Genomic DNA, 25,971 nt, shown 5'->3' with positions numbered 1-25,971 from the left:
CAACTTAAGGTAGCACAGTTATTTGATTGTGCTCTAAAGTGGTACTATGTGCTTGGAAAATACATAATGCTGCCCCTTTAAGGGAGAAAACAAATAAAAATCTCTGTGGCCCTCTGTAAAAAAAAAAGAAAAGAAAAAAAAGGTGATTGCTCCTACACCTAAGATCTGGTTGGGCCACCCTTAGCAGCAACAACTGCAATAAAGCATTTGTAATAACTTTCAGTGAGTCTTCCTTTTGAGAAATTTTGTTCCACTCATCTTTGGAGATTTATTGTACTTCAACCATACTGGAAGTTTTTCCAGCATGAACTGCCTTTTTAAGTTCACGCCACAGCATCTCCATAGGATTCGGGTCAGGACTCTGGGGTTATGGACTGTCCATGTTAGCTGTGACTTTACAATAATGTCACATGAACATCTCTCCAACTGAACGCTGTATTAAATTATATTGATCATTTCACAACACAATACCTCCGGTAATCTCTTCAAGTTAAGATAATCCTTTCACTACAACAATATTTTTGGCAAGAAAGCATTTTTGGTTGTCATTCCTTAAGTTCAATAATCATATTTATTACTACACTGTGTGTCACTCAGTATATTGTCACATATACCTTAAATCTGAACAACTTTGATTGTTTTGCAAGGTTTGTAGTTTTTTTCAGAACATTTACAATGTTTTAAATGTGGATTTACATAATCCAGATTTTTATTGGAAAATTTCTAGCTCAGAGTGAAGGAAATGAAACTCCCCAAACAATATTTAATCCAATAAATAGTGAAGAAGTGCCAAATACAAAGACACAGATAAACAGGTGTTAACTGTAATCACACGGACAAAACACTCTGTTTTTGATTCATCTAGAAATTTGGCATTAGAAGGTCTTAATCTCTGTCATTTTGTTAGTGCATAAAAACAAATTCTGCAATTCAAGATTACATTTTGGAACAAACTCTTATTTAAGAAAACTAGTTTTCTGAAGGGGTAAATACAATATCTGATGGACTTTTAAAACAATATAAAGTCATACACAAACAGTCCCAGCCGGCTGTAATAAATTCTTCTTCTTGGCTAGAGCAGGTTTCAGACTGCTTTGACTTTAGTTTTTTTTTAATCCTGCAAGGTTTTAATGAATTTGTTACTTCTTCTAATCCAGTCTTTTTAAAAAATTAGTTTTTAATTACTAGATTTAAAGAGAAGTAATAAATGTTCATATAGTAGTTAAGCTTGAGGAAAAACAGCACAGGTTTGGATTCCTATACCATAAAGATGTAGTTGGAGGTGCACTAGATGTCATGGATTTGATGAGAAAATATTTATTACAGAGGTTGGAGACTTAACTTGGAAACGCTAACACTGTCCTAAAGGACCTAAACTTTCTCAAATACAGTTCCCTCTTGTATACAGATTCTGTCCAGTATGTTGTCTCAGTATACAACAAGGTATTTATTCTTTTCATCCACTCCCAAGCTGTAAATAGTATTTTAGGTACTCATACTGTATTTTCCCAAAAGTCTAAATCAACTCCAGTTTTTTTCACATTTGAGATGTATTGTTGTTATTGCACTTTGTACGAAGCAGTCCACCAGCTCTCTCTCAACTTTCTCATTTCTGATACATCCACAGACTGCATTTCCACAGACTGCAGTCTGAGGTGACATCACTGTCCTCTGCGGTTTCTTTGGGATTCAAATCGGGACATTGTGTTGGCCGTTGCTTTGTGATAACCCATACAGCAAATACCACAGACTAATTCTGTGTTAATATTTCTCTAATCCTAACTGACCTAAAAAATAAAAAGCTTTGTCCTCCAACAACAGTAACAAACAGTTACAGTTTGTTTTAAACAGTTTGTCTAAATATATGGTATAAGCTACACATGGCACTACTAAATGGCATTTCTAAGTAATACTGTTATGAATTATTTTATTTAATTTAAAAGTTGCATAAAAATTCAATATAAAATACCACAGTTGGGGAAAAACGTTTTTAGTCAGCCACCAATTGTGCAAGTTCTCCCACCTAAAAAGATGAGAGAGGCCTGTAATGTTCATCATATAGACCTCCAGTATGAGAGACAGAAAGAGAGAACATATCTAGAAAATCACATTGTCTGATTTTTTAAATAATTTATTTGCAAATGATGGTGGAAAATAAGTATTTTGTCAATAACAAAAGTTCATCTCAATACTTTGTTATATATCTGTTGTTGGCAATGACAGAGGTCGAACATTTTCTGTAAGTCTTCACAAAGTTGGCACACACTGTTGCTGGTATGTTGGACCATTCCTCCTTGCAGATCTCCTCTGGAGCAGGGATGTTTTGGGGCTGTTGCTGGGCAACACGGACTTTCACCTTCCTCCAAAGGTATTCTATGGGGTTGAGATCTGGAAACTGGCCTTGAAATGCTTCTTACAAAGACACTCCTTGGTTGCCCTGGCAGTGTGCTTGGGATCATTGTCATACTGAAAGACCCAGTCACTTCCATCTTCCTGATGGAATTAGGTTTGCACTCAAAATCTCACAACACATGGCCCCTTTCATTCTTCTAATAGAAGTTATAGGGCTGTGTGAACCAGAAATCTTGCTTGTTTGTTATTGACCAAATACTTATTTTCCACCATCATTTGCAAATAAATTCTTTTAAAAAATCAGACAATGTGATTTTCTAGATCAGTGGTTCTCAAACTTTTTTCAGTGATGTACCCCCTTAAAAATATATTTTTAGTCAAGTACCCCCTGACACGGGCAAAACATTTTTGGAATTAAAAAGAGGTACAGTGCTGTAAAATCACTGTCTGATTTATTAAAGCCAAACAACTTATATCAGTGAACCTGACAAATACATCCATATTGCAAACATTGCATGGTTAAACAAAAGAGAAAACCAGAAGACGGTGACCACCAGGAAGGTATAAAACCAGTCAAACCGTACACGTACCCCCATTTGAGAACCACTGTTCTAGATGTTTTCACATTTTGTCTCTCATAGGTGAGGTCTACCTGTGATGTCAATTACTAGCCACTCTCATCTTTAAATTGGGAGAACTTGACCAATTGGTGGCTGACTAAATACTCCCCCCCCCCACTGTATCTGGTCATCTATCTTTCCATCTTTCTGAAGTGTTGCAGACTGACAGACATTTCTGAAATTGTGATACATAATTGGACTTTTAAATCTTTTTTAAAAAATTGGGTTGTCAAATCGTTTCTCCTTTGCTTGTTACAGCATTCACAACAATGTAGAAGTGACTGATGGGAAAAGGAAGTGTTTGACTAAAGATCCAAGAACTTTAACTATCTACTACTTGATGTGGTAGAGTGACGGATGAACCATTAATAAATGAGCCCTGTTTGTCTCTTCCTTTAAGAAAATAAGTGAGCAGTTCTCCTTTTCCCTTTACAAAGATGGGTCCTCTTCTCACAAAGCGGAATCCATACTCCTTCAAAATATTATAGCAGTCCTCCACTACCTGGGGAAAAAACGTGCTGTCAGACAGATCATGAAAGACAAAAAATTAATTGAAAACAGAATTATTTCATGGATATCCAACATCTTTGCTCAGTGATGTTGGATATCAGAGACATCTTAAACTACAAGATTGTAAACAACAATTTACAAACCTTATTAAAAATATGGCTAAGATTATTTTGAGGACATACCGCAAACCCCCAAAAAGTAATTCACTACTGATTAGTGACCCCCTTGTGGCCACGGTAGGTCATGCTTAAGCGGTAATATGACCTGCATCGCAATGTGCAGAGCGCATCCAAACGTCCAAAGCTCCAGTGGAAGATAAGATAATTAAACAATGTCTCAATAAAGAACTTATTGTTCAGGGAAAGAGAAAGAATAGAAAAAAACATGATAAAGGTTTGTTTTAATGCGTCAACCAAACATTTATGGTAGCTTCTTTGTAACTGAGTTCTAACTTTAAATGAGTTGATTCTTGTTGTCAGCCCTAAATGTTTCTGATGTTTTTTGGCTTCAAAACGGTATGTTTGATAACATTTGATAATTAAAACTTCTAATCAGGCTACAGGCTACTACATTAATATGTCAATGAGCTACTCTAAGCTGTAGTTGGTGATACATTGTTTGCTGCTGGTAATTTATGTGGCTAAAACAAACATTATTTTTACATCAACTTCTAAGTTATGTGAAACTTCTCCAATTAAAATTTAGCACTTCTAATTGCACTTAAGAGAAATTAATTTAATCAGAGTTTCTCATGAATATGTGTGCATTTAGTCCATCTTAATCAGAGGTGTGTGATTGCAGTTTTCTGGCTGATCCCCAGTTACCGATCTTTAAAAAGATCTTAAACCAATCTTGCCGATACTGATTTTGGCCAAAAACATTTTTTTTTTGTCTGAAATGTTTGTAAAGATAGCACGAAAGTTCCTGAGTTGGAAACGATGGGATGAATATTGTTAACTGCAAACATGCAGACCTGACCTGGTTGGTCTGTCAATCAAACCTCTCACTGTAGAGCAGAAGATGAAAGAGGCTGATGTTGAAACCTTTGCTGACTAAGATAAGATCAGGGGATAAGATGGGATTCACATGTAACTATCTGCCATTCACTGGTCTCACACATTCAGGAAACCGTCGCAGATAAATCGGCTGGATAAATGAGTCCTATGTGATACATACTAATAGGATGCAATTAAAACAGCACTGCCAGAGATGAAATACGTTTATAGCAATTATGTGAATGATCTAATTATATGACTGCTCATTGCAGCCAGTTCACATTGTTAGCAGAACTAGAGGGCCCCAAAACCAAATTTCACTTAGGGCCCCATAGCCGGGCCTGAAATGACCCCAAAATATTGTTGTTTTTGAATGTAAATTTGATGAAATTAGAAACAGAAATATGCCATCACTAGGGACTCAAATATTTCAGGTGGTATTTTTCCCATAACTTGAATGTCAATTTCCTTCAAAAACAACTTGGGATATAAAATAATCTTATTATAATCAATGTTTATGTTTTGGGAAGGCAATTTCCACCTTTTTACAAAAAAGGAAGACAAATCCTTCTCTTGACAACTTAATTTTATGATTTTTTTTTTATCAGACTGTTTGTGGATTTGTGAATTTACTCTGTTATATATTGCTTCAGAGATTTTGTTTATTTTGTCATGAACTGTATTTTGTTCCCTTGAGTTTTTCTGCCATGATGTGTTTTTGTGTTCTTTTTAGGTCGTTTTCAGTCCTCCACCGGGGCATTATTACCCACGGCTGTTTTTTGTTGTCTTGATTGCTTCCCGGTGTATTTCAGTTCCGCTGGGATCCCCAGTGTTTGTGGAGTCCTAGTCGTTGGTTAGCTGCGTTTGCCAATTCGTGTCAAAGTCAGTAAGTTCCCTGTAAGGTGTCGGTTTGAGCTATTAAAACCTTTTCTGCTTCAATCTGCGTGTTTCTGGACCAATTTCTGCAGCAAGGATGACCCATTCTGACAATTTTTGCTTAAGGCTTTCACCAAATGATGGTGAAATCAGTGTAGCTCTCACTGATATCTGTTAGATATGCTCCCATCTATTCTGCATTTTGTTCACATCTTTACATTTCATGTTTTCTTTTCGGTATATTGGACTTTCATTTTATTACATTTTGTACTTTATAATTTCATAACATTAGGCAAAACAGATTATTTTTGCCTCATAAACCAATTGCCAATTAACAGTGGCCTGACATAGACTAGTAGCAATGTACCTTGTTTTGTCATGTCACACAGGATCGCCGCCAGGAATCTTGGGCCTCATGACAAAAAATTAAATTGCGCCTCCCCTGCGCAGCAGCTGTTACAGTTTCTTGAGTCTATCTGACCCAGATAAAGCATCACAATTTTAAAGGGTTACAACTGCCTTGCTTTCTTTGGTCCAATACTGATACTAGCACAATATTTACTGCTCGGGAATTTTACATGCAACAGTCTGCATACAATACAGCAAATAGGTTGCTTAAATTTTTTATTATTAGATTTAGTTTGCTGAATGTCTCTCCCCACTTGCAACAGTCACAATGTGCAAAGTATACATAAAACAATCCAGATTTCTCAAAAAATGCTATGTTGTTACATTTTGTTCAGCTGCAGTATAGAACTTTAATGAAAAAAATGTTTTCTCCATATTTGTTAAAGTTGTCACCATGTCATGACAGTTTCTATGAGACAGATAATCTGTGAAAATATCAATCTGCTCCACCTGCTCCCTGAACAACTATTGCTAGCTAAAGTAATGCACCGTTCTGACCAAAAACAACCAAGGAGGAGGGTCTTAGTGCTGTCAATCAACTTCATTCACTGCTAGATGTGCTAAAGGTGAAGAAACAACTTATCATTACAAGAAAATTGTTCATCTGCCGTCATTGGTAGCTATGCTAACTACACTGAGCATTCACAATAGGCTGCGCTAGCGACAGCATAGCACAGAAAAAGGGGAGGGAGGATGAGCAGCCACATATGATTGTGATTGATGGCACTAAAACTCTCTTGTCTCTGATTAGTTGTTTCTAGATAGTAGTGGGAGAAAGCAGAGGAAATAGATTTTCACAGATTATCTTTCATGCAATACTGTCACAACATAATGATAGTTTTAACAAATATGTAAAAATATATATATTTTTAAGTTACATACTGCAGCGTTAATTTCACTTAGGAGAGAACGGGTCAGGAGGGACGTGGGTTAGAGCTGCTGCTGACTGACTCATCTGTTGTTCAGTGGTAAAAGCTACAGGGACACGTTAAATATATGGATATGTTGCTCATTTCTTTCCTTAATTCATTAAATGCTAGTGAAATGGAGGTAAACAGTAGCCTGTAGCTAAGCTAACTAATCTCCCAACGTCTACTCATTTCTCTCGGAGAATTGAGATTTCAAATTGACACGCTTGCCTTTTTCTCTCTCCTCTATTTTTTTTTTTTTGAAAACCTAACTCTATTATTTTTCTTAGTAGCATAGTAACCGCCACAGTGGTTCTGGTTTTCTACTGACTGCTGCTCACCGTCAAGCAACAAGCAGGATCCAACCATTTCATGCCGATCCAGGGCGGTGTTCAGGGTTAAATCTGTGCTTTTTGGTCTGGGTGTGGTAACATTTAATTTTTACTGCTAAAATCAATTTTAGAAAACACAATATGATTAATTTTGTAATTGACAAGGTCCCATTTGTCTTATTTCTATGAACAAAAAAAAATGTGGAGGGCCCCCTGTTGGTCAGGGGCCCTTGGAATTGTCCTAACTTTCCCCCCCCCTATATGGCGCCCCTGTGTCACCCCCCTCCAGCATTGTATGACCTGGAGTATGAACAGTTTGCTCGTTCTGATGATCAAAACAGCTGTTTTGTTGTTCAATAGTCTCAAAACAATTTCCAAGTTCAGTTTATTACAGGGGTGGGCACTCCTGGTCCTCGAGGGCCGGTGTCCTGCAACTCTTAGATGTCTCCCTGGTCCAACACACCTGAATCCAACAGCTGAATCTCCTCCTAAGTGCAGTCAAGTTCTCCAGAGTCCTGTTAACGACCTCATTATTTGACTCAGGTGTGTTGAAGTAGAGATGCATCTAAAAGTTGCAGGACACCGGCCCTCGAGGACCAGGAGTGCCCACCCCTGGTTTATTAAGTCAGTCAGTGACATTGAATCAAAACTCCTCAGTCTGAGAGAGAAAAATACTTTTTTGGTTTGTGTTTTAAGACTGCAGGAGCAAATAACAAAACTCATGCCGCCCTAGACGAGAAGCCGCGCTTTGCCGCTCCACGTCGCCCATTTCAGAAACCACCACTTGGTATACATATAAATATGTCTATATGACACTCAAGGTGGACATGTGATGCACTAGATGTGAGAACATGTGATTTTGATTTAGGAACCATGAAAATAAAGCATAACAATGCCTGTTTTGTTTTGTGCTGACATTCTGTTTCTGTCATTTTAATTCACATTTTGTGAATTGATATTTAGGTGTATTATATTTCATATTATGAACGTAATCTTGATTATTTGGTCAGTTAAAAGAAAACTCATTCTTATTTAGTTCTCAAATAAATCCAGGAATACTTGTTTTTTAAGCTAAAACATCAGTGTTGTCCATGAAGTAATTACTTACCTCAGTCATTAACTGCACAAATATATTACGGTTATGATTTGTACCAAGTACCTTTCCAACACTTAAGAATCACCAAAAATGGAATAAACTTAGTAACCAAGTTGTTTTTGGAGCGCTGAGAGCTGTACCTGGATGTTTCCCATCACTCCTGTGGACTCCATCCGACTGGCCACATTCACAGTGTTTCCCCAGATGTCATAGTGGGGTTTCCGAGCACCGATCACTCCAGCTAGCACTCCTCCTTTGTTCAGGCCTGTATGAGAGGGTTTTATGTTAAATGAAAGATCATATTAGTGCTAATTGATTTTTCAGGAGTGGTGTGAAAGTAAATTGAATGTTTAGCTGTATTATAAACTACTTAATTGGTCATATTTGTCTTGTAATTTAAGGAAGACTACACTTCCTTTAACTTTGTACTGTATAAAAATGACAAATCTTCAATGTTGTCTGATGAAAAGATGTAATAACATATTTACAAAACTGTGAGGGGTGTACTTATAAAATTTTACTTAACTAAAATTCTGTTACTTTTTTATGAGCAGAATGAAGTTCCATTTGTGAATTTCACAAAGAAAAAGAAAATATTGATCTCAGAATTTTCAATCTAAGGAGTAACCTTATAAATAAAACATTGAACATTTCCTTAGGCCTGAAAAAACTTTTTGCTTTCAGCAGAGGTCTCTGTTTCTGTTGTGTCACAGTGTTAGCCAGTGAATGGATCTGCTCACTGTTCCTGGTGAAGTATGAATAACTATAAAATAATACAATTGGAACTATTTACTATACATTTTGTTAAAAATGGTAAGTTTTAATTGTGTTATTTATTCTTAGCATTTTTTGTATTAGTTCCTGTCTGAGAGCTTAGATGTTCTGTAAAATTTATGTTGAATGCTTTCCAGTAGTACTAATACAGTGTGTGCATTTGTTCTTTTAAACATTTTATTTGTATTTTAAATAGTTTTCACTTGCAGTCTGAGGTTTCCATGTTACTTTATTTTCTCTACTCCTAATCAGTGAACCAGAATGTTTAACTGCTGATTTATATTACTTACTTTGGTTTTACTTAATTTTTTTTTAATTTTTACATTTGATTTATTTGTTTCAACTTTTGATTCTGTTAAAGTTTTCCATTTTGTTGTGTTAATTTAATTATCAAAAAAGTAGAAAATTATAGAGGAAAACATTTAGTTTGACCTTTAAAGTTTAAGGTGTGAAAACTTAGTCCTTTGAGAGCCATGGACTCATGTAGAAATGAATGTTATTCTGATCCCTATCTTGAAAAATGTTAAGGACTTACAGGGAACACAAAACACAACAGCCTATTAAATAATGCGTCCCACTAGTTCTTTGAGTCATCGTACACACCAATGTTAAGTATTTATTTATTTATGTATTTATTTATTTTTAACATCCCAGTTCTGTGTTTATGCTACATTGGTTATATTTATATTAATTAGTTTTTCTTTTGTGTAACCAGGTTGTTGTGTGTTGCAGATTTCTGCCCTCTTGAAAATGAGATCTAGATCTCAATGGGGTTTTACCTGGTTAAATACAGGAAAAAATAAATAATAAAAAATTAAGATATATTTTTATTTATTATTATTTTATTCAATATCTGACTTGCCTTTGAGAGTTGCTATTTTTAAATTTCGTTGTGCTTTATTTGTGCACAATGACATTAAAAGGAATTCTGTTTCCTATTCTGGTTATGACATGCATTTCTATACATAGCATAGTTTCACTCTGCATGAAACTATGCTATTTCAGATTTGCAAACAAATCAGACCTTGTTTGCAAACCTTTGGCTTATACTCTACAACATGCTCCAATAATGCCTAGGTAAAGGAAAAGGTCGTACCAATGCGTAGCATGAAGTTGTTGAATGACTGGTAGTTGATGTTCATTAGTGTCACCTTCATGGCCAGAGCAAAGTCTGCCAAGTCTGCCAGGTGCTGCCACCGCTCTCTGTCAGACTGCTCTTCCTTCTGTAAGAGAGAAATACAATGCTGTAGCATAAAGATGATTAACATTTGTGAAAAGCAGATAACAATGAATTATGATTGTTGGGAACCAGGGTTTTGGCTCTTTGTGGGGATTTTTCTGTTGCCTGCTGCTTCCCTCTTCATCCACTAGATGGTGCCTAGAGGCTGCAACTTCCTGGAGGGCCTGCCCCCTGACTCAGGTCAGCACACCTGTGATTCATCACCTATCATCCAGGAGTATATGAGGAGCAGGCTGCCAGCACTTTGTCACCTGAGTGTTTGCCAGTAATGGTACTCTGCGCCCCTCCGAGTTTGCTCTCTGAAGTTGCTTCTAGTAATAGATTCTTGTTGCCTCTCTCTCAGGTGTTTCCTTGAGACGCCTTGGAAATATCCCTGTGAAGCCCAAGTCCATGGCTCTCTGGATTTCTCCCCTCGAGACGCCATGGATTGTTATCCACTGGTTGCCCGAGTCCCTTGTTCGCCTCAGCAGATTAGCCATAAACCGTTCCTAGATTCTCAGCTGGCAGTCGTTTCGCTCCTCGTTCCTCCGCACCTGAACTTACCTGTCTGCCCTCCACTGCAGCCTCTACATCACTAATAAAGAACTCACTTCATCAAGACCTCACACTGGAACCCGGCTCACTTCAAGGACACCTACAAAGAGACCCTACCCCGGAAACCACTGTATTATCCCCCAGGCGGACATTCATCTTCATCTCAAGCAACATCAGTCTAGTTCTTCCTGAAGTTCCACTTTCCGACAACCTCACACTCACCATCTCTTTCTCACTGCTCTTCAGCGTACAGACAACCCTGGTTACCAACCCAAGAACAAGAACCACACAATCTCACTTTTCATCATTGTTAAAATAAACTTTTATTTATCTGATCATCTCTTCTCCTTGTGGTGTTCTGTATGTGGGTAAAGAAACTAGGACCCATCATGACAATGATGACATTCATAATAAGTTTATATATATACTGTATTCTTTTATTGAGGAGAGGTGTTTGACCCTGTTACAAATTGTGATGCTGTCTTCTAGGGACTGCGATTGGCTCCTCTTCTTTTACTTCTGTCTAATGACAGTTGGCAAACAACTAAATGAAGGATTACCACTAAAAAACGGATTTAAGATACAAGGGAGCAATGCTAACAAAGACACCGTTGCCACTCACCAGTGACCCAAACATTACTTAAGAGAAATTAGGTAATCTGCTTACCTTCATGCACTTGTAACCATCATTGACATCAGAGGTGACACCTGATGCTGCCATGTATGTGCTCCCAATGGTCTTGATCTTTGTGATGTAGCGAAATTTGGGCTCATCCAGTAGCTGACATTGATGCATATAAAGAAAGATAAGAACTTTATTAATTCAACATGATATCAAGAATATTTTCAGGACCTGCGTTGTCTTGATTTGTTTTGGGATTTGATTCTAGCTTTATTATTATAGAATAGAATAGAATAGAAGTACTTTATTCATCCCAGCAGGGAAATTACTTCACAGTTACAGCATAGAGACAAGACACAATAACAACTACCACTTGTCAGGATCTGTGTTTTCTGTGTTCATTTAGAGTTTTTTGTGTCCTTGCGTCTCTTCGTTGTCCTGTCCTCCCCTTGATTGTTCCCAGGTGTGTCTCGTTCTGTCATTACCCTCCCATGTATTTAACTCCACCTGTGTTCCTTGTTCCTCGTCGGGTCCTCGTCAATGTAGAATCTAGTTTGTCGTCGTCAATGTTCAGTCTAGTCCTGGTCAGTGTTTCCTTGTGCCTGCTGCTTGTGCTGGACTTATTACCATTAAACATCTCATTTTCATCATACCTGGGTCCGCTGCGTCTGCCTCACCACTCTCACCACCCGCACTTCATGACAGTAGGACCCGACCCGACCGAACGGTGAGAATGCAGCATATGGCCCAGCACGACCAGGAGGCATGGTTCCAGCAGCAGTTGGAGTTGGCTCAGCGGGATCTCTACAAGGACGTAGAGATCCTGCCATCTCCGCTGCTGCTGGAGGAGTTGGGACTGGACTCAGACTATACCCTGGCATTTGGAAAATGTCAGATCCCTCCAGTCACCACCCCAAAGCCCTCCGGATTCGGCCCCCGCCGTTACTCACGCCGGGGGAGACAGCGACGTGAGCCGCCGGTGAACCCGGCCCCTCGTCGCCTTCCGGATCCGTCACCTCCGCTGTCAGCCCGGAGACAGCGACGTGAGCCGCCGGCAGACCCGGCCCCTCGTCGCTTTCCGGAGCCGCCACCTCCACGGTCAGCCCGGAGACAGCGACGTGAGCCGCCGGCGGACCCGGCCCCTCGTCGCTTTCCGGAGCCGCCACCTCCACGGTCAGCCCGGAGACAGCGACGTGAGCCGCCGGTGGACCCGGCCCCTCGTCGCCTTCCGGAGCTGTCACCCCCGCAGCCGGTTCCAAGGCTTCGCTGCGGCTCGCCCCCGCGGCCGGTTCCAAGGCTTCGCTGCGGCTCGCCTCCGCGGCCGGTTCCAAGGCTTCGCTGCGGCTCGCCTCCGCGGCCGGTTCCAAGGCTTCGCTGCGGCTCGCCCCCGGTTCCAAGGCTTCGCTGCGGCTCGCCCCCGCGGCCGGTTCCAAGGCTTCGCTGCGGCTCGCCTCCGCGGCCGGTTCCAAGGCTTCGCTGCGGCTCGCCTCCGCGGCCGGTTCCAAGGCTTCGCTGCGGCTCGCCTACGCGGCCGGTTCCAAGGCTTCGCTCCGGCGCACCCGAGGCCGAGTCAGCCGGCGTTCCAGCCGGCGCACCCGAGGCCGAGTCAGCCGGCGTTCCAGCCGGCGCACCCGAGGCCGAGTCAGCCGGCGTTCCAGCCGGCGATCCTTCCGAGACTCCCAGTGTTCCTTCCGAGACTCCCAGTGTTCCTTCCGAGACCCAGACCCCCAGCGCTCCGACTCAGACTCCCTGTGTTCCTCCAGAGACTCCCTGTGTTCCTACCGAGACCCAGACCCTCTACGTTCCTTCCGAGACCCCGACTCCCGAGACCCTCTACGTTCCTTCCGAGACCCCGACTCCCGAGACCCTCTACGTTCCCTCTGAGACCCCGACTCCCGAGACCTTCTGCGTTCCTCCTGAGACCCTGACCTTCTGCGTTCCTCCTGAGACCCTGACCTTCTGCGTTCCTCCTGAGACCCTGACCTCCTGCGTTCCTCCTGAGACCCTGACCTCCTGCGTTCCTCCTGAGACCCTGACCTCCTGCGTTCCTCCTGAGACCCTGACCTCCTGCGTTCCTCCTGAGACCGAGACTCCCTGCGTTCCGACCGAGACTCCCTGCGTTCCACCCGAGACCGAGACTCCCTGTGTTCCACCCGAGACCGAGACTCCCTGCGTTCCACCCGAGACCGAGACCCCCAGCGTTCCACCCGAGACCCAGACCCCCAGTGTTCCGACCGAGACCCCCTGTGCTCCACCAGAGACCCTGCCTCGGGGGGCTCGTCGTCGCCGTCTGTGGGCGGCCCCCGGGACTCATCGCCACCTCCAGCGCCGGGGACGGCCGCCGGACCACCTCCGTGGTTCCCGCCTCCCGCCGGACCGCCTCCGTGGTTCCCGCCTCCAGCGCCGCGGACGGCCGCCGGACCGCCTCCGTGGTTCCCGCCTCCAGCGCCGCGGACGGCCGCCGGACTGCCTCCGTGGATCCCGCCTCCGTGGTCCCCGCCTCCAGCGCCGCGGACGGCCGCCGGACCGCCTCCGTGGTCCCCGCCTCCAGCGCCGCGGACGGCCGCCGGACCGCCTCCGTGGTTCCCGCCTCCAGCGCCGCGGACGACTGCCGGACCACCTCCGTGGTTCCCGCCGCCGCGGTTCCCGCCGCCGCGGACGACCGCCGGACCACCTCCGTGGTTCCCGCCTCCTTTGCCTCCGCCCACCCTGTGGGTAGTTTTTTGTTTCTTTTTGGACTCTTGGCCCTCCCGGTGTTTCCGCCCACAACGGTGGGTTGTTTTTGGTTTTTTCTGGACTCTGGCCCCCCGTCCAGCGCCCCTCCGCCCACCCTTGTTGTGTTTTTGTTTTGTGGGCGTCTGGTAGCCGCCCTTGAGGGGGGGGTACTGTCAGGATCTGTGTTTTCTTTGTTCATTTAGAGTTTTTTGTGTCCTTGCGTCTCTTCGTTGTCCTGTCCTCCCCTTGATTGTTCCCAGGTGTGTCTCGTTCTGTCATTACCCTCCCATGTATTTAACTCCACCTGTGTTCCTTGTTCCTCGTCGGGTCCTCGTCAATGTAGAATCTAGTTTGTCGTCGTCAATGTTCAGTCTAGTCCTGGTCAGTGTTTCCTTGTGCCTGCTGCTTGTGCTGGACTTATTACCATTAAACATCTCATTTTCATCATACCTGGGTCCGCTGCGTCTGCCTCACCACTCTCACCACCCGCACTTCATGACACCACTGAGTAGTAGTTAATATAAAAAGCAACTTAAGAGCAGTCCTTGCAAAGATTCAGAAAAAAATGCAGATATGTATATGTAAATATATGTACAGCAAGTGTGCCACAGTGCAGTTGTGCAAAATCGGACTGATTAGTGCAGAACAATGATTTAGCTTTTATTGTACAGTGAGATGGCATGTGTGTTCCTTGTCTAGAATTGAATTTTTTCCCCCTTCTCTATCTCCCTCTCCTCTAGCTGAGAGGGCTTTGTTTGTAAGTGGGAGGACGTTGGAACTCATTAGATCATAGCTCAGACTCGGGCGAGCCAATGTTCTGGTATCCAGTCTTGGTGCTGGAGCCGTAGTTGGTGTTCCTTAGTCTCTTTCTTTGATTAGATCAACTTTCTCTGTTTTACCTTAGTTCAGTCCTTTAGTTTTATTATGTTCCTTATATGAAGCCCAGTGTAAATTCAATCAGGAAGACTCTTCATCTCACCTGCTCAGCTAATCACCTAATCAGGCTCCTCCTACCCAGCCATCTCCTCCAATCATTAGGCTTCACTTCCTTCATAAAGTCCGGCGTCCTGCTCCTCAGTCGAGTGTCAAGCAAGCTGCTGCACAACCTCCATACGACCTTACAATCTGCCGGGTTCTCACTCCTTTTCATGGAGATCACTAGCTTTTTTTTGTTCTTCTTTTTTATCTATGCTCAAAAGCTCCGCTCACGCTGTTGGCACGGCTCCACTTCAATCTCGATCTCCCACTGTCCCCTCTTCAGTCCATTTCTGCTGCTCTCCTTCCTACTGCCAATGTGTGCTTCCAATCCATATTCTGATGTTAAATCATTGTGTTGTTGTGAATGTACTTCATTAGCACTTTAAAGGCTGCAATAATATATTTTTTTATAAATACCAAATATTAGCTGGGCTGCACAGTGGTACAGTTAGTAGCACAGTCCTGGGTTTGATTCCCGGCCCGGGGTCTTTCTGCGTGGAGTTTGCATGTTCTCCCTGTGCATGGTGGGTTCTCCCCGGGTTCTCCGGCTTCCTCCCACAGTCCAAAAACATGACTGTCAGGTTGATTGGCCTGTCTAAATTGGTGTGAGTGTGTGTGCATGGTTGTTCGTCCAGTCTGTCTGTGTGTTGCCCTGCAATGGACTGGCAACCTGTCCAGGGTGACCCCGCCTCTCGCTCAATTTTGTTTATTTGTAAACTTGGATCCAAATATTTCAATGAGTTAATTTTCTTCTCTCACAAACTCTGTATGTTTTCCTCTGTTGTTGCTCAGACCTAGGCTCCCACAAATTCAGAATTTTCTGATCAGGCCCAACATCCCCTACAAGTCTGTAGTATAGGTATTAGTCATTGAAGTAACTTACCTCACCTGTTATTTAATAACTATCAAGGATATTAGAAATAACCTTCCTAACCTTTAAGGTTTAAGTAACCTTTAAATTGTGAATACATTTTAGTTACAAACTAACTATCCCACATCTTAGGGGCACAATACTTACACTATCAAAATCTGAGATGATCTCGTTGAGGAACCGTAGACATTCAATGCCACCATTATTGATGCTCTCCTCTGTGTAAAAGTCAGAGAAGTTGGGAATTGAGGCAAACATGACACCAATCTCATCGTATGACTGGCTGTACAACTCCTGAAAAAAAGAAATGCATAAATCAATTTGGAAGCAAGATAAAGTGACATTTCAATCTGTTATTTCCTGAGTATTTTAAGGCTTCATTGTAAAATCAATTGTTCCATTTTCTCAAACGTTTGCATATGGTAATCCTCTTTATGTTAGCGCTTTCTGCTCTTTAAGATCTCAAGCTATAAAGGGCATGAGAAATAAAATGTATAATTCTTATTATTATAAAAGCATGTTAATGTACACAGAAAACTCTCATTACTTGTTACCCAGGTCCCTCTTGCAAATACGATCTGGATCTCAATGGGGTTTTACCTTGTTAAGTAAGTGAAATAAAAACAAGTTGGAATTACAATGTGAGTGATAATGTAATTATGGATATTTTAGTTTTTTAGTTTAGAACAACATAAAAGTTTGAGCTGAAACTTTTTGTAGAATTAAGTTAAAGCTATTTGAATTATTAGAAAAAATGATTTGAGTAACAGTGACTTAAATTTGTCATGTTAAACACACTTACTGAATTCAGTTTTTTTTAAAAAAACTAGTAAATTGAGTTGTACAAACTTAATTAATTGAGTTGGATGATCATTGTAATATAGTTGGCTTCTTGTCTAATGCTTTACATGAAGGAGCGATCCTGTTGGGAAGCTGGAGTTTTGGTTTCTTTGGGTTTTTTCTTCCATTTCCTCTAGTCATCCACCAGATGGAGACAGGAGGCTGCATTGCCCAGAGGGTGGTCTCAGGTGTTCATTCCACACACCTGAGACCAATCTGCATCATCAGCCAGTGTATAAGAGAAGCCAGTCGCCAGTCCTTCAGTGCCTGAGCGTAAGCCATTCATGGTACTCTAAGCTCCTCAGTGTTTGCTCTTCGAGTCTCTGAGAGTTTTACTCAACTCTCCTTTGTGATCTCCTTGCAGATTCTCTAGTGGAGCTCTGGGTGTTACCGTTTGTGTCTCCCGAGTCCTTCCCCTTCGACAACAAGAAACTCCATAAAGAAACCTCTGGTTCAAGATTCCACCAGAGGGTAGGGTAGTACGGTAATCAATAATCCTCTTCCTGTGCTGCTACCTGTCTGCCCTCCAATGAAAACAACCACCTAGCAATCATCACCGCTCTGTCTCTCTGGATTCCCTAGAAACAGTTTCACCCCCACCTGGACCAAACACCTCAAGAAACCAAGCACCAGCCTTACTTCCCCCCTGCCAGATTTATCTCCACAGCAGAAGTGAAGTCATCCTCTCAATCTCTCATTTCCAATCTGTCAAGCTGAGCTCACTTCTCATCTCCTCTGTCCTCAGTGCTCCAGATCCCCCCCAGCCATTCCGGTCCCCGGACAAAGAAAGCTCATTCATTTCTTTATGTACAATAAACTTTATTTCACTGATTCATCTGTCTCCTGAGTGTGTCCTGTATGTGGGTCAAATGATTAGTAACAAACATGACAGATCCAGACACTGATGTGGATGCTTCAGTTAGTTATATTGGTAACCAAGACAACAGAACGTAACGTTGCAACCTTATATGTGAGCATATGCTGGTGGGTATTACTATAACCCCACTAACTACTGTAGAACCAGCATCAATACATAATATCAGTATACTATTTGCCTCCCTTTTTAATTTAAAACTCCTGCAACTTTTTAGTTTTCTTTTAATTAGAAAAGCATAACCCAAAAACTAGCCAGAATCTAACTTTACATAAATAACTTTCATAACAATGTTGAACATCTATTGTTTTGCTATATACTTTGAACTGCCTTGTTGCTGAAATGTAGTATATAAATATATCTGATAGTTTAGTCCACAGTTTAGTATGTTTTAGAGTGACTCCTCTTCACAAAATGTCTTCTCATAAAGCCTTTATCTTTTCTGATCATCACTCTCAAATTTATTTCATTTTCTTTTTCAAGTTTCTTTTATCATAGAGGGTCACCGTAAAGTCTTCACTTAGCATACCCTAATTGAGCTGTAAATGGCTCAGAACTCACTTGGGTGCCATGAGTAACTTAAGTAATTTCGATCAATTGACAACTAAAGTAAAAGTCCAACTTTTTACTGAATTATATAAAACAAGATGTACAAGATTTAAAAAACAAAATTGTTCTTAATAAATTAGGGCAATCAATGTCGAACCTAACAGATTTACTTAAAATAATTTTCTGCACATCAAGTTTTGCTTTACCTTTAGACCATTTAGAATTTTCCACAAATGGAAATAATGAACTGGATTTATGATCTCAGGGGGTGTGCACTGGCCTGAGGTTTAGAAAAGTAAAAACTAATTGTAACAACAAAAGTCTTACCTCATCCCTTTTCTTGGAACCCAGGAAGTGTCGAGCCACGTGTTCAGGTAACATGTTTGTTACGAGAGCTTCATTCCAGCGCCTCATTTCATATACTTTCTCCTTCTGCTCATGGACTTCTATCTTCCATAAGAAAAGCGTGCGAGCAAGCTTCTCCACCTTCAACCAGGACAGTTGATATAAGCATTATTAACTAATAATATTAATATTAGCATCAGACATGCATAGAATTAAAGGCTCATAAGAGCTTGTTTTACCACACGTCTGGGTAAACGGCCAAAGCACTTCATGCATTTCACATTTTAATTCATCCATTGACATATGCATTCATATGCTGATGGTGCTGCTGGATTGTAGCCACATTTGGCCTGGGACAGTCTGACAGAAACAAGGCTGCCATTCACCGGCACCACCAGGCCCTCTATCGTTGTGTCCTTCGCCAAGACACTTCAGAGGCTGACAGAGGAGGAACTGAACTGGCAACCCACCGATTGCTGGATGAACTCTTATTAACACTGTCCTGTTATGTTTACTTAACTTGGAGATATACACACTATATTGCCAAAATATTTGCTCACCCATTCAAATGATCAGAATCAGGTGTTCCAATCACTTCCATAGCAACAGGTGTATAAAATGAAGCACCTAAGCATGCAGACTGTTTTTTTGAATGGGTAGCTCTCAGGAGCTCAGTGAATTCCGGTGTGGAACTGTGATAGGATGCCACCTGTGCAACAAATCCAGTCGTGAAGTTTCCTCGCTAGCATCCGCAGCAAATATGCGAAGTCTCGACCGGTAAGTAGCCATCGATATTGAAAATAAAATAAGTAAAAAGAAACCATTTTTACAAAAAATTTATTTCTCTGTGGTTTCCGAAAATAACTCCATGGGCCTGATGCATGTGTTGTTCAAAATATTTCACTTGTCTTGCCCTCTTTGCATGGCTGACTTTCGGACAAGCAAAGAGGAAAGAAAACTATTGAGGAAATTATTTTTCGACTTGACAGCAAAAAATGATCTGCTCTGGGCAAAGTGTGGATGAGCATTTGGTCTGGATCCATATACAGACATGAGCTTGATGTCTTTTTTTTTTTATCGAAATGGATGGAAAGAAAATATCGCCATAGTTCTATAAATACTGCATTTGGGCCAGATGTGGCGCAAATACAGAATTATTATTTCATTTTTAGGCAGATTTGGTCCAGACCCGGACTGGATCAGAGCCAAAGCTTTTCTGAAGTGTCAGAGCGGTTCATGATCCCAACCCAACCCAGAGCTGGTGCATACGTTAACCCAGGTGACTGTTGTGCGATCTGGAGCCTTAATGGATTTGACCAGATCTTGATCATGTAGGTTTGTCTGTACGTAAACACAGAGATGTCAGCTACAGATTGTCAGAGTTGGGTCCATCCTATGTAAACATCTGGTGGGACCAGCAGACAGGCAGGGCCGTAAAACAGGGGGACGGGGGGGGGGGGGTGAAATTGTTTTAATTTCTATTTCTCTTACATGTTTTAAATATTATGTCTTTTAATTAAATTAGAAACTCATTTCCAACAAAGACCCTGGGTGGTAACATGTGGTTTGATTCTTGCACAACAGTGCCTCTTGCATGCATGTGAACTTACATGTCTGGAGAAGTAATAGAAGCTGACCATCATAATGAAGATCATAACTGTCATAGTGAACTTGGAGGGAACCATCTCTGAGCTGGAAAAAGAAAATGTCATTCAAAAATATCAAGGTGAAAACCAATGTTCCATTCCAAGTTAAAGGATGAATTGCTATTTATATTTCATATTTCCTGCAAAGTGGGGCTTTTGTATAATGCCCCTATTTTGCTTTTCTAACATAGAACTGGGGAACATAAAATTTGTGTAACCCAGAAATTTTTCTTACATTATACACATCACATGAAACTCTGTGTTGAAGCTCCTACATGTGCAACAGCTGAGTCCATAGTGCCATAAAATGTTCATGCTTTCTTAAGGACTGCACTCCTCAGGTTCAGAGAAGTTTCTTCTCTGTCCCAGTGATGGAAGAACAAAATTACATAATTCAGTTTTGCAGTCTGTCTGGGAGCTCTGCAGCTTACTGCTGGTCAATCATCCAGACAATTTTTTTGTCTGGATGGTTGATTTTGCTTATGTGGAGTCTGACAACTTCATATACACATAAGACCTATGAGTATTTCCTAAGAACCTGACACTTTGCAGAAACTTTGTACTTATTTCTACTACTTCAAATAAAAGAGAGTTGACTACTTCTGTGGAATTTGCGTTGCCCTTTACTCTCAGAACGTTTTCTGTTTTCAGAAAGTTTTACCTGTATTCTTGGAAGCGGACCATGTCGTAGTGGTCAAAGATGTCTTTCCAACTGTAGATGTTAACGATGCCAGTTGTTGCTGTTATAAGTAGCATCAGTGTAAGCTTGACCATGTGGCTGACCTGAACTAGCATGGTAGTGGCTATTAGTGCAAGCACTGCTGTGAAGCTGTAATATTTAGGATTATTCAGGCATCCTCCAAGGATGGACTGTGAAGATGAGGAAGAAAACGGAGCCGCTGTGGTGCTACTTGAATCTGGGACTCCAGGTGTACAACTGAGCTAAATATTAAAGAGACATAAAGGGAAATCAATTGTTATTTCTAAATATTTTCTCTTTCAGAAATGATTCATTCAGATTAGGATTTTATCATGCTTTTCTAATCAACAGCTGCTCTAGATACACAGGAGTTTTCTATGTAAACATGAATTTACAAAAATTACAAAACCCTCTTGTTTTGTTGTAGAAATAAGTCAAAGCCACTTACCATATCTAAAAGGTCTGTCATGGTTAAGATGAAAATAGCTGCAATGGCCCACATATTTCGAGCCCAACGGGTGTGGTCAATCCAGATTGAGAAAGACACCAACTTTTTGGGAAAGACCTTAATGACAGAATATCTTTAGAAAATTAAGCTAATCATTTGCAACTTACCTTTTTCATAAAACAACAAACGGTACACAGCTGGTTTCTTTTATTAGTTTTACACAATCTAGCTTTAATGATTAGTTTTGCTTCCCAAAGCCTAGGTAGACAAGAAGTTGAGGAGCAAAATACTGCATTGCTGCTTTATTTTTCTTAGTTCTTTTTATTTAGAACTGAGAATTAGAGATTGTATTTATTTTGTTGTCTTAACACACCTCATCTTGCTTCCATACCCTACAGCCAAATGGAAATGCTGCAGATGTCCATTGTCTTTCAATCTGCAGGTGGTCAGCCCAATCTCTTTCATGTTAGAAAGTCAACGGAATGTGACTCTCCCATGTAACACTGGGTGGAATCACCACAGCATTTGTGATTTGTACTTTACACAAATCAAACAATTCTTCTATTTTGGAATGAGACTTTCTGCCACTTCTGCAATTCCTGTAAAATAAATGAGAAATTTTGCATTTTGCAGACACTGTTGTGACATATTTTTCCCTTCTGCAGTGATCTTTCATAAAACAGTCAATGATTGTAAGGCAGCTCATTTGGGACTAGCACTGTAGTTTTGGGACCAGAGTTTACAATCAGACATTCACCTTGGGACTGAAATTGACAAGATGCCAAGGCAAGATCACTGCAAATGCTCTGGGTAAAGCATGTCAAGTGCATGTGCCCCACTGACAACGTTTAATCATTTTTCATTAAATTTATGACTGGTGCACATTCCTAATAATAAGACTGATAAAAGCCCACATTTTATCAGAAGTTACTTTCCTCCAGGTAAAGGGCATGTAACTCGGGATAAATTGTGTCCACTGATTGTTGCTCAGTTGCTGACAAACCCATTGGACTAATTGACAGGTGGCGTGACAGCAATTTTAGTTTTTTTAATATTTTTAAGTAGCAATTTTTTTTAAATTAAATTTTAAAATATTTTTAAAAATCTGTAGAGATTGGTAAAAATCATTTAGCTAAAGTAAACTAAGGGTAGACTGACATTCACAGTCAGTTATGAACTCTTGTGGCACTGCAGGCATGTAAAATTACAATATTTAATGCAGTATTGACAGTATTAAAAAGCCTCAAGCACTATTTAGACCAAGTCTATATTTTCTGTTCTCATGAGATTGACTGGCTTACTTTGTGTAGCTTGTTGACCTAAACTGAGTTTGTGAAAGCATCTGTCAATATCCCCATATTGACCTGCCTGGTAAATGTCAGGAAATAACATTACATGACTAGACAAAATCAAAAGTATTACATAAAACCCAAACACCCCAACAGTTATGTGGCATCCAAAGCTACTCTTTTATAGGTAGATAACAATAGTTTAATAAGTTATATTAGTGTATGATGGTGTAGAAATAGCTTTGTAACTCACTCCTGGAAAGATGGCTGCAAGAGAGCAGATTGTCAGGATAAACAGCAAAATCTCTCCCACTGCAAAGGTGATGTAGTTTATAATGAGCCTGTTTAAAAACAAACATACCAGATAACATTTGGCACCAAGAGCAGTTTGTCAAAAACATTAATGAAACTTTTTCACAATTATTTTTTATCTGTGTTATGAAGTGTTATGGGAAATAATTTTAGTGTAAAACTGACCTGGGGTCTATCAGTGCCTCCATTACTGAAGTAAAGAGAAGAACAACACAGGAGCAACAGAAGGCAGCACCGCTCTGCTTCTCCTTCTCAATGGAATAACGAACCTCTAGGTCTGGATCCACAAACCTCAAAGAAAGCCTGTTGGTGTGTTTTCCCTTCAGACTGTCAAGACATTAAAGTTCAGGCGTTTTAATAAGAGCCTTTACATTTTTGGCATTCTCTAATATTTTTTAACTATTCGAAATAATTGCACATCTGTTCTCTAATATGCTTCCATGTTTTTTATGTTTGTTAGTGTCTATTGTCTCAATCCCAAAACTGAATCAGGTTTTATGTCTTGCGTGTTAGTCAGGGAGATGTCCATATATGTTTCATGAATTAGATCTGTTTTGATGTAGAATGTCGAGATTACATTTGTTCTGAATTGGCACCATGCAAAAATGAACTATTTTGGCTCCTGGCAAGCATAAATGCCTATAAATGAATACCAGGAAATATTTGGGCTATGCCAGAATTATTTCTAAATCTAGATTTTTTTCTTATGAGGCAAATAACTCACTAATTAACTTTTTGTTTGTCATGGATTGCATACACTGAAAAAAGAAAATATTTCAACCAACTTAATTGAATTGCTTCAGTTGGTAACAAGTAATTCTATTATGTTTATCCAACTTAATTCATTAAGTTAAGTTAACAAATTTAAGTCAGTCTTACTCAAATCATGTAGCTTACTTCAAATAAAAGGTAATCTAACAGGATTTTTTGGCTCAGGCTGCCTTTATTTGAGAGTAGTTAGACAGGAAAGTGGGTAATGAAAGAGGGGGAAATCATGTGGCAAAGGTCATCAGGCCGGGAATTGAACCTGTGACGGCCGCCTTGAGGATTTAGGTCTCCTTATGTGAGTTGTGCTGTACGCCTCCACAGCACGCTGGTTGATACAGGATCTGTTCCTGGTGAAGCTTGTGTCATGATGTCAGACGTCGGATACGAACGCAGCTTTGCATTTAATTGGTTCAAGTAAAGTGAAAGTAAAAAGTTCCTTTAAGTAAAACAATTGTAACTTTCAAATTAATTCAACACAAAAACTAAGTTGTGATCACTAAACCAAAAGAATTAAGTGAGATTATGTAAAGTCCATAACATGAACTGCAGCCCAAAAACACACTTTTTAGAGTGTAGGCTTATATATAATTTTGACTTTTTTCATTCTTTTGTAATGTTCCCTAAGATTACTTGTGCTGTGATGTGGCTTTATGTAGATATAAAAAAATTAAGGGAGCCAGTTCTCAATCACAGCTAGGTTTCTTAAGGTTTAACTGGTTGCTGTGTTTAAAAAGGTTCTGATCTTCCTTCTTTCAGCACCACATGAAGAGAGAGACATTGAACACTTTGTTTTGTGTAACATAAAAAGCACATTATGGCTTACTGTAGCTCATCTCTCAACTTCTCACCACTCTTCCAAACACAGACCAGGACTCTAGTATAAATTAGGAATTACACCTTTACAAAAACAATATAATTTAGAATTAAAGCATGTCATTTTAGTTTCAAATATGCTGAAAGCAGCCTTGCACTTGATTGCCTTGGGGATATATCAACATTTGTTGCATCGGACAGGCAACACAACTTTTGGCAGAGCATTTTCATTGAAACTACAACCAGTATAGATACAACAGTGGAAGAATATAGAAGATGCGCTTATTTAGCAGTCAAAAAAGAATTTTGGGAATTCAGTTTTCTGACCGCAAGAAAATTTCAATATCACTGGTCATTTCTGTTGCAAAAGGAAAAAATTGACACTTACGCTTGAACTGTTTCTCTCTCCAACAGAGCCTCATTAAGCAACTTGTTGAGCTCTTGCTCATTCTCTTGGGCGTCAATCACCCGTTCAGCCAGGTCCCGCAGTCGGAGCCTCCTCCGTGGATTTGGAAAAGATGGGTTCACTACCTGAAGTCCCAGAAAAATAAAAACAATATTGTGTGCTATTGTTACTATTGTTTCTTTGCTGGTCTATTCATTACATACATATACAATAATGCTCATTTGTGCATTTAGAAGCTAGAAGCCTACTAAAGGAGCTCTAAAGTGCTGAAAACACCAAACATCTGCATGAGACATTGTCAAAGAGTAATGTTATTTTTACTACAGTAACTATGACTATTACAGTACTCTGGAATAAAAGAGATTGAATAATTATCTTGGCACTTTGTCAACATAATGAAAACCTAACTTTATATGACAATGCTTTTTAGCCTGAATGGAGGCCACAATCATATAGAAATTAATAAATTGCTTTATAAAGTAACTACTGTGCCAAATATTGCATCCAAAAAATAAAAAATAAAAACTTTCCAAACCTACTTCACTATGTAATGTGTTTGACTGCAGAAATCAATGTTAAAAAAGGAAGGAAAAAAATCTGGACAACTTGTGTATACAGAATATAGGAACATGTATTGATACATTTTGCAATAATTTAGCATTTATACTTAGCAAAATTCATTTTATTAAGGTTCAAATTGTGTGTGGTGACATTAATATTGACTTTTTAAGTCCCAGCAGACATAAAAAAAAAAAACAGCCACAGATTTAATATTGTATAGCATCTGACTTTTTTCAGTAATTATTAAACCAAGTAGAACAGGAGCATCAAACTCATTTTCGTTTTGAGCCACATCAAAAATCTGAATGTTCTTAAAGGGCCGTTTGTTCCTGAATCTAGTCTTCTTATAAATGATATCACTGACCATTTGCCAATAAAAACGGGAGAAAAACTAAGAACAGACGAGAAGCTAAAGAGGAGGTAACAATAAACCTTACTAATCTAAGAAAACTAAATACAGAAATAAACTAAGAAACTAAGCTAAACACAGAGAAATAAATATACATTTAAAGGCCTTTCAAGTAGTAATTAATACAAGAGAAGAGTTATGGTTTGATGTCTTTCAGTCTGGTTTCCGGACTCACCACAG

At 40.3% G+C, this 25,971-nt stretch overlaps 1 protein-coding gene across 4 annotated transcripts in view; it reads right to left on the bottom strand.

Moving 5' to 3' along the window:
* Positions 1 to 2,912: 2,912 nt before the first annotated feature.
* The window catches only part of adcy3 (adenylate cyclase 3), a 43,930-nt gene continuing 20,871 nt past the window's right edge, over positions 2,913 to 25,971 (bottom strand). For all 4 annotated transcript variants that reach the window (XM_023330943.1, XM_023330944.1, XM_023330945.1 and 1 more), the window contains 12 exons: positions 24,804 to 24,946; positions 23,000 to 23,161; positions 22,776 to 22,863; positions 21,234 to 21,350; positions 20,747 to 21,027; positions 20,050 to 20,131; positions 18,422 to 18,580; positions 15,979 to 16,125; positions 11,313 to 11,426; positions 9,968 to 10,094; positions 8,238 to 8,362; positions 2,913 to 3,474 (listed from right to left, as the gene is read on the bottom strand). In XM_023330943.1, the coding sequence (XP_023186711.1) occupies positions 3,295 to 3,474; positions 8,238 to 8,362; positions 9,968 to 10,094; positions 11,313 to 11,426; positions 15,979 to 16,125; positions 18,422 to 18,580; positions 20,050 to 20,131; positions 20,747 to 21,027; positions 21,234 to 21,350; positions 22,776 to 22,863; positions 23,000 to 23,161; positions 24,804 to 24,946 (1,725 nt within the window). In that variant the 3' untranslated portion in view covers positions 2,913 to 3,294. The remainder of the gene's footprint in view (positions 3,475 to 8,237; positions 8,363 to 9,967; positions 10,095 to 11,312; positions 11,427 to 15,978; positions 16,126 to 18,421; positions 18,581 to 20,049; positions 20,132 to 20,746; positions 21,028 to 21,233; positions 21,351 to 22,775; positions 22,864 to 22,999; positions 23,162 to 24,803; positions 24,947 to 25,971) is intronic.

This window comes from Xiphophorus maculatus, chromosome 3 (genome assembly GCF_002775205.1).
Source record: "Xiphophorus maculatus strain JP 163 A chromosome 3, X_maculatus-5.0-male, whole genome shotgun sequence".
Classification (NCBI taxonomy): Eukaryota; Metazoa; Chordata; class Actinopteri; order Cyprinodontiformes; family Poeciliidae; genus Xiphophorus; species Xiphophorus maculatus.
This window is presented reverse-complemented; position numbering and strand designations above follow the sequence as displayed.